The 15,537-nt window shown below is 40.1% G+C and overlaps 1 protein-coding gene across 1 annotated transcript in view; it reads left to right on the plus strand.

The window, feature by feature from the left end:
• Positions 1 to 15,537, plus strand: part of LOC143786231 (uncharacterized) — a 98,368-nt gene that overhangs the window by 23,042 nt on the left and 59,789 nt on the right. The window contains 1 exon segment of the mRNA XM_077275510.1: positions 2,529 to 4,262. Coding sequence (XP_077131625.1) covers positions 2,529 to 4,262 — 1,734 coding nt within the window.

Consider the following 15,537-nt stretch of genomic DNA (forward strand, 5'->3'; position numbering starts at 1 on the left):
TCTGAAATACGGCAAAACTGGTGGCAAATGGCATCTTGGCAGCTTCACGCTTGATTTTCCTCAATTCATGGGTAGTTATTTTGCGCCTTTTTTGCCCAACATGCTTCTTGAGACCCTGTTGGCTATTTGCCATGAAACGCTTGATTGTTCGGTGATCACGCTTCAAAAGTTTGGCAATTTCAAGACTGCTGCATCCGTCTGCAAGGCATCTCACAGTTTTGGACTTTTCAGAGCCCGTCAAATCTCTCTTCTGACCAATTTTGCTAAAGGAAAGGAAGTTGCCTAATAATTAAGGTCACCTTATATAGGGTGTTGATGTCATTAGACAACACCCCTCCTCATTACAGAGTTGCACATCACCTGATTTACTTAATTGGTAGTTGGCTCTCAAGCCTGAACAGCTTGGAGTAGGACAACATGTATAAAAAGTATCATGTGATCAAAATACAACTTGCCTGATAATTCTGCACACAGTGTAGAGCCCACAGCGTAGCACTCGCTGCATGTCACTGTAGAGTGGCATCAGTCGAACATCCCTTTGGCGGATATTAGCTACTCACAAATGACACCCTTACAAAATCCAGCTGCTGCAGCATCTCAACAAGGATGACCCAGATCGGCATGCTAAATTTGCAGAATGGGCAAAGCAAAAATTGGAACAGGACCCTCAGTTTACACAGAACATTATGTTCAGTGATGAGGCAGACTTTTCTGTGAATGGTGAAGTAAATAAACAAAACCACCGCTATTGGTCTGACACTAACCCACAGTGGATAGATCCCCCAAGACTGTTGGAACACAAAAATTCATGGTATGGTGTGGTATATGGGGTCCAAAGATAGTGGGGCCATTTTTCATCAGTGGAAACCTCAATGCCACTGGATATCTGAAATTGCTACATGATGATGTGCTGCCCTCTTTCCAGCAAGATGGTGCACCACCACATTATGGGTGTCAGGTCCGAGCATTCTTACATGATCAGTTTCCTGGAAAGTGGATTGGTCGTCGTGGGCCAGTTGAATGGCCACCAAGGTCTCCCGATCTGACCCCATTAGACTTTTATCTTTGTGGTCATCTGAAGGCAATTGTCTGAGTGAAGGTGCGAGATGTGCAGCATCTGAAACAACGGACACTGGAATCCTGTGCTAGCATTTCTTCTGCGTGTTGCTATCTGTGTCAAGTGGGAGAAGAGGGTTGCATTGACAATCCAACTCAATGGGCAAGCACTTTGAACACATTTTATAAGTGGTCATAAACTTGTAAATAACGCATGAAAGAATAGTTGCATTAAAACCAAGCACACCATTGTGTTTCTTGTGAATTTCTCAATAAGTTTCATGTGTCAAATGACCGTCATCCCTTTGGAAAAAATAAAGTTGGATCCAAAATGTCCGACTTCAAAATGGCCGCCATGGTCACCATCCATCTTGAAAAGTTTTCCCCCTCCCATATACCAATGTGCCACAAACACGAAGTTGATATAACCAACCATTCCCATTTTATTTAGGTGGATCCATGTAAATGACCCACCCTGTAGACATACTGTAATTTCCACAGCACACACCAGAGGATGCAACATGGAATCCAGTTATGCTTTATTATTCTAAAACAGTCCAGACCACAGACATAGACATGTAATTAGAGATGTTAGTATAGACATTACTTGTTCCTGAGTCTGCTGACGGCTCTGTCTCTGAAATACACCATAGCCATGACGGTTCAGCCAAGCATTCATCTATTTTCTTTGGGGAGAGAGAAGAAAGCTGCTCCCATATCATGAATCAGTGCTTGTTACAGGTCCATTACCTGCCTGTGTAAATGAACCCCTAAAGATAACATGTCAGCTACAAAAATGCTATTTACCTGTGGGTATATTGGTAATCTGTAAGTAAATAGTATTTAAAGCATGTTAGGCTGTTTTACTGGGAGAGCGGCTACCAGGAGAAATTGAAATATGTTCCTTGCAGCCGCTTTCTTCCAGTCATTGAGGTGGTTCATGGAGCTCTAACACAGAGAGGTGACTGCTACCGACCTCTACGTCTCCTGAAGAATAAAATCAAGCGGCTGCAAGGAGAATATAATTTCATCAATGAGCAGTGATTGATGGTATAGGAAGGTGTTTGGGGCTTATTAGCTTTCATTTTGATGTAGAAATGATGATTTGTTTCTTTATCTTATGGCTTTTTTTTTATCACAGAATATCCTCAATTTACACAAAGAGAATGATGCCTTGTCAACAATGATCATTTTTATTCTCATATGAAATATGCGGCCAATGACAAATGTTTTATTATTTGATGTTTGCACTGGCCAATGATTAAGAATGAACATTAGCACAATTGATTATTTGTGAAATCATCACATCATGTAAATTTCACTTCAGTCAGTTAATAACAGAACTTTGCTACACACTTTGCAATTTCTATGTAATTTTTGTATTTATACTTTTCTTAATGTTTTATATTTAGATAAATATACGTATTAAGGTTATTTGACTAAAAAAATCACAGCAGTTATATTCTTGACAGATGGTCGTAGCAGCAGCTCCAAAATCCAAAAAAGTATTGCACAAGACCCATATGAAGAACATTCTAACATCTCAGACATGGATCCTTTTAATGTAAAATATCCTAATTCGTCACAGACTGTTAAACAAAATAAAAGTCACAGAAGAAGTGTGGAAAATAAAAAAGCTCCCACGAGGAAGAAGCCATTTTCATGTTTTACAAATGAATCTAAACTTGTTGCACATGAGAGAATTCACACAGGAGAGAAGCCATTTACATGTTCAGATTGTGGCAAATGTTTTACTGTAAAATCTAATCTTGTTAGACATGAGAGAATTCACACAGGAGAGAAGCCATTTTCATGTTCAGAATGTGGGAAACATTGTACAGATAAATCAACTCTTGTTAGACATGAGAGAATTCACACAGGAGAGAAGCCATTTTCATGTTCGGAATGTGGGAAATGTTTTTCAGATAAATCAACTCTTGTTTCACATGAGCATATTCACAAAGGAGGGAAGCCATTTTCATGTTCAGAATGTGGAAAATGTTTTACAATGAAATCAACTCTTCATACACATGTGAGAATTCATACAGGAGAGACGCCATTTCCATGTTCGGAATGTGGGAAATGTTTTGTTCTAAAATCACAACTTGCTGCACATGAGAGAATTCACACAGGAGAGAAGCCATTTCCATGTTCGGAATGTGGAAAATGTTTTGTTCTAAAATCACAACTTGCTGCACATGAGAGAATTCACACAGGAGAGAAGCCATTTCCATGTTCGGAATGTGGGAAATGTTTTACTCTAAAATCTCATCTTGTTATACATGAGAGAATTCACACAGGAGAGAAGCCATTTTCATGTTCAGAATGTGGAAAACGTTTTACAAAGAAATCAACTCTAGTTTTACATGAGAGAATTCACACTGGAGAGAAGCTCTTTTCATGTTCAGAATGTGGAAAATGTTTTACTCTAAAATCCCGTCTTGTTAAACATCAGAGAATTCACACAGGAGAGAAGCCATTTTCATGTTCAGAATGTGGAAAACGTTTTACAAACAAATCAAATCTAGTTTCACATGAGAGAATTCACACTGGAGAGAAGCTCTTTTCATGTTCAGAATGTGGAAAATGTTTTACTCTAAAATCTCATCTTGTTAAACATGAGAGAATTCACACAGGAGAGAAGCCATTTTCATGTTCAGAATGTGGCAAATGTTTTACTCTAAAATCCCATCTTGTTAAACATGAGAGAATTCACACAGGAGAGAAGCCATTTTCATGTTCAGAATGTGGAAAACGTTTTACAAACAAATCAAATCTAGTTTCACATGAGAGAATTCACACTGGAGAGAAGCTCTTTTCATGTTCAGAATGTGGAAAATGTTTTACTCTAAAATCCCATCTTGTTAAACATGAGAGAATTCACACAGGAGAGAAGCCATTTTCATGTTCAGAATGTGGAAAACGTTTTACAGATAAATCACCTCTTGTTGAACATGAGAGAGTTCACACTGGATACAAGCCATTTTCATGTTCAGAATGTGGCAAATGTTTTACTATAAAGTCTAATCTTGTTAGACATGAGAGAATTCACACAGGAGAGAAGCCATTTTCATGTTCAGAATGTGGGAAACATTGTACAGATAAATCAACTCTTGTTAGACATGAGAGAATTCACACAGGAGAGAAGCCATTTTCATGTTCAGAATGTGGGAAATGTTTTTCAGATAAATCACATCTTGTTAGACATGAGAGAATTCACACAAGAGAGTAGCCATTTTCATGTCCCGAATGTGTTTTTTTTTTTATCTAAATCTCAACTTGTTAGACATTAATTTTTGAAATCTGAAATGTCACTTTTTGTGGTAATAACGATGGAATGTCTCATATCTCAGTTATTCGGAAAATATTGTTTCCTTTTATGTTGCGATTTATTTTGGTAATAAATAAAAATATGCAATATTCAAACTTTTGAAGTGACTTTGAGGGATTAATATATTGGGAATTCCCTTAAAGAGGTTGGTTTTTTAACCCTTTCACCCCACATGCTTGTTTTCACCTTCCTGACCAGAAACATTTTTTTCAATTCTGACCAGTGTTACTTTATGAAGTAATAACTCTGGAATGGTTCAATGGATCCCACTGATTCTAAAACATGCTCACATACAGTGGGGAACATAATTATTTGATACACTACCAATTTTTCAAGTTTTCCCACCTACAAAGAATGGGAAGGTCTGTAATTATTGTAGGTACACTTCAACTGTGAGACAGATTTTAAAAATAAAAAACAAAAAAATCACATTGAATGACTTTTAAATAATTAAATTGCATTTTATTGCATAAAATAAGTAATTGATCACCTACCAACCAGTCTGTCTCTCACAGACCTGTTCACTTTTTTTTAAGAATCCCTCATACTCTGCACTTACTACCTTATTATTGTTTAATTGTAAAGTGCAGCGGAATATGTTGGCACTATATAAATAAAGATTATTATTATTACTACCTGTATTAATTGCACAGATCTCTCCATTCTTTGTAAGTGGGAAAACTTGCAAAATCAGCAGTTTATTAAATAAAGTATTTTCCTCACTGTATTGTACGTCATGATGGAGGTATACTTTCTTCGATATGACTTGTGTTTATTTGTGAAAAAAATTGGAAAAATGTAGAGCATTTTTTAATTTTCAAACTTACATTTTTTAACTCCCTTAAATCAGAGACTCCTGTTATTCAAAATAGTTAAAAGAATAACATTTCCCACATGTCTACTTTACATCAGTACAATTTTTGAAGCATAATTTTTTTTTAGTTAGGAAGTTTTTACAATAAAATTTGCCAACCTTTTTTTTTATGGACCACATCACATTTAAAGTGACTTTGAGGAGTCTATATGACTGAAACTACTCAAAAGTGATACCATTCTAAAAACTGCACTCCTCAATGTGCTCAAAAACACATTAAAGTAGTTTATGAACCCTTCAGGAGTAACAGGAATTAATGGAATGTAGAAGGAAACAAAATAAACATTTAAAAATGTTACTTTAGACCCAAATTTTATTTTCACAAGGGTAACAGAAAAATAATGCACCCCAAAATTTGTTGTGCCATTTCTCTGTAGCAGGCCTATACCCCATATGTGATTGAATACTACTATTGGGGCGCATGGCAGGGCTCGCAAGGGAAGGAGCGCAGTTTGCCTTTTTGAATGCAAAATTTGCTGGAATCATTAGCGGATGCCACATCGTGTTTGAAGAGTCCCTGATGTATGATGTGATTAAATGATGGAAACCGCCCACAAATGACCCAACTTTGGAAACTAGACTTCTTAAGGAACTTATTTAGCTCCTTATGCACATCTAAAAAGTTGGACACTGCTGGATCAGAGGACATACGACGTCCACAGTGCCTTCATCGACCTAGATATAGGGATTCTATCACCAGGGGTTCTGTCTGAATCACGTATTTCAGAGATTTACATGAAAACCAAAGTGTAAGCGCTCATCGTAGAGCGCAGAAGAAATGTGAGCCGAGCCTTACATTATCTTTGGGAGACTGAACAAATAAATAGCAGGTGAAGAATTGGTTTTATTTTTTATGCAGTTTCCCATGCTGTATAAGAGATTAGACAACTTTATGCTTGTGTCAGTGCGATTACAACCCGATTTATATTGTTTTTTACATTTGGCTGCGGTCACACACTAAAACACTCTTTTTATTGTAAAAACAAGTTTTTGCATCGCCATATTTTGATACAATACAAAAAAGATAAAAACAGCAATCCTTCTTAGAGAAAAATGGTGGTTTAATAGCCCATATAGGCTACTGCGATGTTTCAGCTCAAAGTGTGAGCCTTTCTCAGGCAATGTGAAATGTGAGCAAGCAGAATATTTAGCAATATATCTATTATAAATTGATTACAGTAATAAAGTGTATAAGTGCCATCCAAAGTTGTAAAAATGATTACAATATACATGTATACAATCAGTGTTTAACAGGTTACATAATAAAGTGCATATAAATAGATAATGCACAATAGAGGATGCATAAACCACAATTAAATTAAACTACATATAAATTACAAGAACATTGTGAAGAGAGTAATGCAATTTTTGGTATTTCTGGTATTCTCAAAAAACATTGGCCTATGGTTGGTAAGTGTGTGCCTCAGATTCTGGAATATAGGAATTCCCCCTCTTCTAACGTCTAAAATACAAATTAACACATGCGGATATTGAACCTTCCAAAATTAGCAAACAATCATTTTTCAACAAGAACCAAGAAGACTGGGTGTTATCCCTGAATTGTGTTAATTGTGCCCGTCACTGCCTATATATTGAAGGGTAACCAATTTTTACATCCTCAGACCAATGAGAAATTGGTCTAACATGTGCTTCCAAATTTCTTATATAGCTACTGCAGTGTCCTTGTAATTTACTGTATGTGGGAGAGTCCACATGGGACCTAAAAACAAGACTGAATCACCATAGGTATACCAGTCGTAAGAAAAAAAAATAATTTGCCAGTTTTTGAGCATTTAGTAGAGAGTGGTCATAATTAGTGATGAGCCAGCACTAAAATGCTCAGGTGCTCGTTGCTCGGGTCGAGCAAATTGGAATACTCGGGCACTCGACCCGAGCAACAAGCCCAATGTAAGGGTACCGTCTCACATAACGATTTACCAACGATCACGACCTGCGATACGACCTGGCCGTGATCGTTGGTAAGTCGTTGTATGGTCGCTGGGGAGCTGTCACACAGACCGCTCTCCAGCGACCAACGATGCCGAGGTTCGCTGGTAACCAGGGTAAACGTCGGGTTACTAAGCGCAAGGCCGCGCTTAGTAACCCGATGTTTACCGTGGTTACCAGCGTAAAAGTAAAAAAATCAAACCGTACATACTCACCATCTGATGTCCGTCAGGTCCCTTGCCGTCTGCTTCCCTCTCTGACTGAGTGCCGCCGTAAAGTGAAAGCAGATCACAGCAGCGACGTCACCGCTGTGATCTGCTCTCACTTTCCGGCCGGCAGACAGTCAGAGCAGGAAGCAGACGGCAAGGGACCTGACGGACATCAGATGGTGAGTATGTACCGTTTGTTTTTTTTACTTTTACGCTGGTAACCACGGTAAACATCTGGTTACTAAGCGCGGCCCTGCGCTTAGTAACCCGATGTTTACCCTGGTTACAAGCGAACGCATCGCTGGATCGCTGTCACGCACAACGATCCAGCGATGACAGCGGGAGATCCAGCGACGAAAGAAAGTTCCAAACGATCTGCTACGACGTACGATTCTCAGCAGGGTCCCTGATCGCAGTAGCGTGTCAGACACTGCGAGATCGTAACGATATCGCTACAACGTCACGAATCGTGCCGTCGTAGCGATAAAAATGCCACTGTGTGACGGTACCCTAAGTCTATGGGAAACCTGAGCATTTTTACTGCGATTTACCCCCCCCCCCCCCCCGGGGGTTCTTTTAAGGTCTAAAAAGTCTGAAAATGATGGAAACAAATGACACAGGAACATCATCGGGATCGCCCCTGGAAGCATTTCTGGCTCCTAGGTCACAGCTTTAAGCAATGTTGTCAGAGTTTCACGCCATTTTTACAGGTGCACCAAAACACATATAAAAACGAAACCAAAATGGATTTTGCTGGAAAATATGTTAAGGTACATCCTTTCCAGGGTAATGACTTTTATATAAGGCAAAATAATTAACCCCAGACCGAAATGTTCCGCCACCACTTGGGCTCTGTTCACATGCAGCGTTTTTTATGCGTTTTTCAACTTTGACATTGCTTTCAACCAATACAAATGCATTCACTGGGAAATGTCATTGTAACATTTAACAACCCTAGCTGGCCACGTGGTGTGTGACACATAAGGAATAGTGATGAGTGAATATACTCGTTAGAAAATCTAAATCTCCGATCACTAAAAAATACTCTGAAGACCCCTGAGCATGCTTGAGAAATCTTGAGTAACGAGTATATTCGCTCATCACTAACAAGGAAGGCACATCTTGTTTAATTTATGAAAGAGGAACTCTGTCTTAAAGTCACAGAGCCTATTTTTAGAGGGGCATCAGGTGGCATTAAAATTTCTAAAGGGCCATTATTAAACAGTGGGTCTCCTATGCTGTTATTGCCTATGAAGTGAGTGGCTGGGCTGCCAACAATTACAACGCACCCCAATACCCTTTCCCGAGAGGTACAGGAGGGCTTCCTGAAAAAATGTTGCATTGAATGCAAGGCCTGCCCTGCTATCAAGTTATATGCACCCCAATAAGCCTTTGAACCCAGGTACTGGATGGCCCCAGGAAAAGCTACTTCACATTCTTCAGTCGGTCCTGCCATACTGTTTGCTTATGTATTGACTGCAAGGCCTGCCCTGCTACAAAGTCATATGCACCCCAATAAGCCTTTGAGCCCAGGTACTGGATGGCCACTGGAAAACCCACTTCACATTATTCAGGTGGTCCTGCCATACAGTTTCCTTATGCATTGAATACAAGAACCGTCTTGACGAAAATGCACGCACCCCAATTCTCCCCTTGGAAGCAACATGGAGGAGGGCCTCCTAAACAAAACTGTCCCATTACCAAGGAGTGTGTGTCCTAGATTCGTAATGTCCATACACTAAGTGTATGGACTGACCAACATTTCCCCAATGGCGGGTAAAAAAACGATTCATGACAAAATAGTGTTTACTGTTTTGAGCTAGGGTAACAATAAAAAATGGAGAATGGAAGCCTCAAAAGCACACTTTGTAGCCCACAGATAGATGAGGCATGTCACAGAACTACCACACTGTAAAAAAAAATTTATTTTAACCAAGATAGTGTATAGACCTAGGGTATTAGACAGGCCAAAAATTGTAATGTATGTATGAAAAAAAAAAATGTTTTCAGGCCACACATAAAATTGCCTGTCGGACGAAGATAACAAGACTGTTTCAATATGTGGCCTGTATTTTTAAAAATTTTCTAACCACAAAATACTTATTTAACGGGTCATAAAACGCAGGGTTACACCGTGGCCAAGATTAAACTAATATCACCCTTCCATCGAAACCACCACAATAATAGTTTTTTGTGTGAGAGTACTCCCTGACAAATCCAAACAAAAAAAATGGAGTAGGCACAAAATCTCACAAATCATTATAAAATATTCGGTTTATTAGATAAATACGAAAGAACAGTTATAACATATCAACATAGTACATTATACACAGGAACTATCTCAGGAACAGACTAGTGGTATAGCAGAGAGTTCATGGGAACACAAAAGGTATATTATACCATGGTAAAAGCCCAGTCCATATACCAATGTACACAATACAAGAGGCACAGCATGTCATCAAATCCGTAACCACATTAGGTCAAACTACAGCCAGCCAGAGTACACCGGTGTGATTATAAGTGCTTACCCATCGTAGAAAGTAAGTCCCACGGACTCCCTGACGCGCGTTTCACGGTCCAGCTTTCTCAAAGGGGAGACACACATAAGCTAGTCTCTCAGGTTTATATAAGGGGAAACCGGAAGTGTCTGAGGAAAGTGGCGCACACGTCCCGGACTACATTACCCATCATCCCAGTGGCCGTCGTGGAGGAAGTGCGCATGTGGGCGGAACTCCAGCCTCTGACGTCACTAAGACATGCGCAATCCACCTGAGTAGATAGCCACCGAGACAAGGGGAATACAGCAGCCAGGGTACGTGTGCGCACCAACAGCCACCATCTTATTGAAGACCAGGTCAAGCGGCCATGATCTTAGGGATAAAACAAAAGGAAACATCCACACTATCACGCTCTAAAGTGGTAAGTGCGACATAATGTGGTGACAAATACTTATGGAAAAAGTGTGTCACAGGCATAGGGTTAATACTATGCCTACGTGTCCTTCAAAAGAAGAAATATAACGTGCAACTTTGTGCTATTAACCCAGATGGGTAAATAAAGTGCGCATGTGCAAAAAATGTCATGGAGCCAAATTCAGATCCATTACCACATATGATACACTGGTGAATACTATGTGCAATGCCCCCTGACTATGTCATATGCAGCAAAAACAGAGGACAAAATAATAAATAAAAAACAATAATAATAAACTACCAAAAGACAAAAACGAAATAAATATAATGAATATAATGGAAAAATAAATGGAAAAACAATAAAAAAAAATGAATAAGAAATAAGAAAAAATAAATAAGTAGATAACAACAATAATATAGCGAGCGACGGTGGGCTTCCTTTTCTGAATCCTTCGTAAGTAGCTGGAAATGTCCCAAGGTGATTATACGGAAAAAATCCTGAGAGAGATCCGGTTCCCCCAAATACACATATACATAACTAAAAGAGACAAAGACACAAATTAAAATAAAAGCAAATGGTAAGAAAAACTCCAGGGATAAACGGAGAGAACATTATTAAACCAATTACCAACCCACAGAGGGTTGAAGATAAGAGTGGTGGAACAGGAATATCACTACCATAATACACGAGAAGAGAGAAGTTATAAAAACGGAGTGAAGCTCAAATTCTCGTTCAATCCCTTTGGTGTCAAAGTGTCAAGGGTGACAATCCATCTGCACTCCCGCTGTGCTAGAAGCTGATTCAGATTGCCACCCATGACACCCCCATGAATTTTTTCGATCCCCCTCACCATCAAAAGGCCAGGGTCGGATCCATGGTATTCACGAAAATGTCTAGGCAGTGTCTTCAACATGGAGGTGTCTGTTACATCTTTAGTGGCCTTGATGTCCCTCACGTGTTCGCGTGTCCTAACTTTGAGCTCCCTTGATGTAAGTCCGACGTATATACGAGAGCATGGACACGTGGCATAATAGACCACATGTGTGGTATTGCAAGAGATAAAGTCTCGAATTTTATATTCTCTCTTACCGTCCGAAGATGTGAATGTTTTGCATCTGAGAATGTTAGGACATGCGACACATGAGCCGCATGGGAAGCATCCATGTTTAGGACTGCCGACACTGAAGAAAGTTTTTTGTTTTGCCACATAGTGGCTCCTGACTAAATTGTCCCTAAGATTCTTACTTCTATGTTGTGTCATCCTCGGTGACGCAGGTAGTAACGCTGCCAGCGTAGGATCTGTACGTAGTACACACCAGTGCTTTGATAAAATACCATGGATCCGATCCCAATGGCAATTCGACGTCGAGATGAATCGAACCACGGGTTCATCCATCTGTTTACTTTTTTTGGGTTGAACGAGTAGATCCTCTCTTCTCGTGTTTTTGGCCCTTCTATACCCGGCCCTAATGCACCGATGGCTGTATCCCCTGGCACAAAAGCGATCGGTCAAAGCAACGGACTGATTCTCAAAGCGCTCTTTAGTGGAGCAGACCCGCCTATTCCTAAGAAACTGTCTAACTGGGATGGCCTTAATTGTGGAATAGTGTGCTGAAGAGGCGTGCAACAGTGAATTCACTGATGTTTCTTTACAGTAAAGGTCCGTTTCAATAGCCCCATCCTCTCCAACACACAAACTAATATCCAAAAAATCAATTTTATTAGGATGCCAATTATAAGTAAATTTCAAATTAAAAGTTGATATTGAGTTGCTGCATGAATTTGGATAGGCTGGCGTCATCTCCGTTCCAGATTAACGGAACATCATCGATGTACCTGAACCAGCCTATCACTGGGTCAGAGACCTGTACCCCGTCACCATCGAATAGCCACCTCTCCCAGTATCCAAGGAAGAAGTTGGCGTATGACGGGGCACAGGCCGCCCCATGGCAGTCCCCTGTGTCTGTAAATAAAATCTCCTTGAAAACAAAATAATTGTGAGTCAACACAAATTCCAGTAAATCCAAAATTAAATCAATCAAATGGCCATCCCAGTTGGTTGTCTCCAGGAAAAAGCGGGCCGCCCTGAGGCCATCTGCATGATTAATTGATGTATATAAAGATTCAATATCAATTGTTGCTAACAGCATGCCATCCTCCAGAAACAGTCCGTTAACCTTGGTTAGTACATCCGTAGTGTCTCTGACATAGGAGGGGAGCGTTTCGATTAATGGCTTCAGATAGTGATCAATAAATTTGGAAAACTTGGAAAATGACAGTCCATTGAGGTACAAGGCCAGTTGACCCGAGGGTCACAACCTGGCTTCTTCAAACATCTCCATGAAGCCAGATGACCGGCAGGTCCCAATCCTGGCTTTCTCCAAACGTATCCATGGGTTCACGATGGTCAATGGAGCAGATCTGTATTCTTCCAGCTGGCATCTTGTAGAATAATAAATCTGTCCCTTGCGATGGACCCATGATGTCTTGGCTGCATTCCTGTGGAGTCCTTGGATGTCTTGGCTGAATCTCTGGCTCTCTCTCTGTCTCATAGAGGCATATCATCTCTTTTTTTAACAAGTGTCCTTCAATCCAGCATCACAGATAAGGGGAAGAATGGTGATGACCAAGTCGCACTGTTTGATTGCGTAATCTATTTGCATAGATTGTCCTCTGTTTTAAAAAATCAAACTATCTGGCCTAGACAATGTATAATTAGCAAATCAGTAAACTAGTTATCAAGGGTAAGAGCACAATATGCTATATCAAATGTCAACTTACAAGTCAATATTAAAGGCTTACACAAGCAAAAGTCTGTTTTCTTCATCAGCCAGCAAGAAATACATACATTCAGAAGTCAACATATAGACAATAATAAACATAAAGCACAAACCCATTTCCACTAAACCTAGAATGGGAAACACTTCAGCATTAATAAGAACATACTGACAATAGAGTTATTAAACTCCCATAGTCATGAAGCGTTTGAATTCTTAACCAAAAATCTTTATTAACACATAAAAATACACAAAGTTAAAAAATGCCTCACAATCACAGATAAAAATGTCAATATAGAGACCAGCGAATTTTGGCTTTATGCAAATCCAGGTACATCAAATATTTCCTTGCATAATATGCATAATAAATGTAAGTATGCAGCAAAGAGATGAGAAAAACTAACTTAAATTTAAAGTGGCAGTGCAGACTAAGTAACTGATCAGGTCCCAATAAAGTGCATTCACATCCTACTATAGTACAGGACCTCTGGCAGATCATAACCCAATAGTAAATTACCCCACTCTCATTGTATACAATACATAAAGTTCAGTATAGTCAAAATTAGCAACTACTGTGTTCCTGGGCCTTATAGTCTACCACGGCACAAAGTAGCCACCTGCACCTCACAAAAAATTCTTTGAGAACAAACAACCTTACCCAACCAAAATGTAGGATAAAGTCAAACCGCAATTTCAGCTTAAACTTTTATATCATATATGCTCCAAAGAACACGTCCCAACCGTGAAACCAAATTAGGGACAATATCGGATGTAATACATATTACCTGGATGCTCAAGCAATTCGAACCTCGTGGCACGCTGAGACTCTATTACCCCGACGCACGTTTCGCACCTGCTTCTTCCTGGGGGCGTGTCGTTGGTAAGGCGTCACTACTTCTTAAATGCAGAAGCAACCAATCAGGTTGCCAAACTGGGGCTTACCCCCGGTGAGTCATACTTCAAAGAAAACCAATCACAACGGTGCTACCTCGGCCAATCAAGTGCTCTAAAAGTGCCGACTCCCACACCATTGGTAAGCCAGCGCATCTAATGCCGAATTTCTAAAACCCATCACCATCGCGCTGTTTCATGCACAGCAGACATGAATCACAAGTGCCAGATGAGAATTAAAAAACACCGGCACCAGCTACCGGAAATAGACGGAAAAACTACCCCCGCAAAGCCGTGACACAACGGGGCAGAATCATGCAAAGGACAGCGAGGCACAGCCGACGCCTCCCCTGCAGGATGGGGCATCGACAGTAACCATCGCCCCCGCATGAACCCACATCCCCTGCGCTGTGTTCGGCCTAAGAAGACCTGATTAATGTCGCCACAAAAAGCGGAGATGTTAAAGATTTACTTGGCAGATAGCGGGATCACATACAGGATACCAATATGCAGCAACGCATCACTGTTCACCCCCATAGCCCCCGCATATTCACACTATATGGTGAGTATCCAGTCAAAGGGAGATACTAATGCCGACATACCAAAAAATACTGGTAGGTATATCGAACTACCCTAATGTCTATATATCCCACTATCGAACACAGGCAAAATACAATCATCGTGGAAAATAAAGGTGGACTTATAAAACATGATACATAAGAACAAGAGTCCATTTATCAGGATGCACCAATAAAGATAAGTCCATATCCAAAGGAGATATATAGTTCTATAAGGCCACAATCAATACTCCTGGTATCTTCAGCATTGCACCAATATCCCCTAGGCCATGTTCTTGACGAATTGCTCCCGTGGTTGAACGTACAGAATCTTCCAACTCTCAGGATCCCATCCACATCTGTATTTATATAATCGGAACAATTGACCATAGGTCCAAAAGATCACAATCTGGCAACGGATTCTGAAAGTGATAAACTCACAATTAAAAACAATCAAAAGCAATAAAAACCAAACCAAAAAACCACACACAAAGTTAAAATTTTTTTATAAAAGACCGTCATTAACATACCATGTACACAAAAAGACCAAGGAAATGGCAATTTACAAGAAAGACCCAAAGCCAAAATTTTCATTTAACCCTTGTGGGGCCAGTGTACCCAAACGGTAAATCCACCGGCTCTCCACCTGCGCTAGGGCTTTGCCCAAATCTCCACCCCTGGGACCTATAGTCACAAGATCTATACCCTTAACTATCATAGCACGGGGATTGCAGTTATGAAACTTTTTATAGTGTCTCGGGAGTGTCTTGAGACTGGCGAGATCTTCAACCGTCACAGCCTTCTCTATATCCCGTACATGTTCCCGAACACGTAACTTCAATTCCCTAGTTGTAAGGCCCACGTATACCTTGCCACAAGGGCAGGTGGAGTGGTAAATCACCCCTTTCGTGGAGCATGAAATAAATTTCCGAATCTCATATACCCTTGAGCCATCAAAATTGGTGAATTTTTTGGTTTTGAT

Source organism: Ranitomeya variabilis, chromosome 7 (genome assembly GCF_051348905.1).
Source record: "Ranitomeya variabilis isolate aRanVar5 chromosome 7, aRanVar5.hap1, whole genome shotgun sequence".
In the NCBI taxonomy this organism is placed as follows: Eukaryota; Metazoa; Chordata; class Amphibia; order Anura; family Dendrobatidae; genus Ranitomeya; species Ranitomeya variabilis.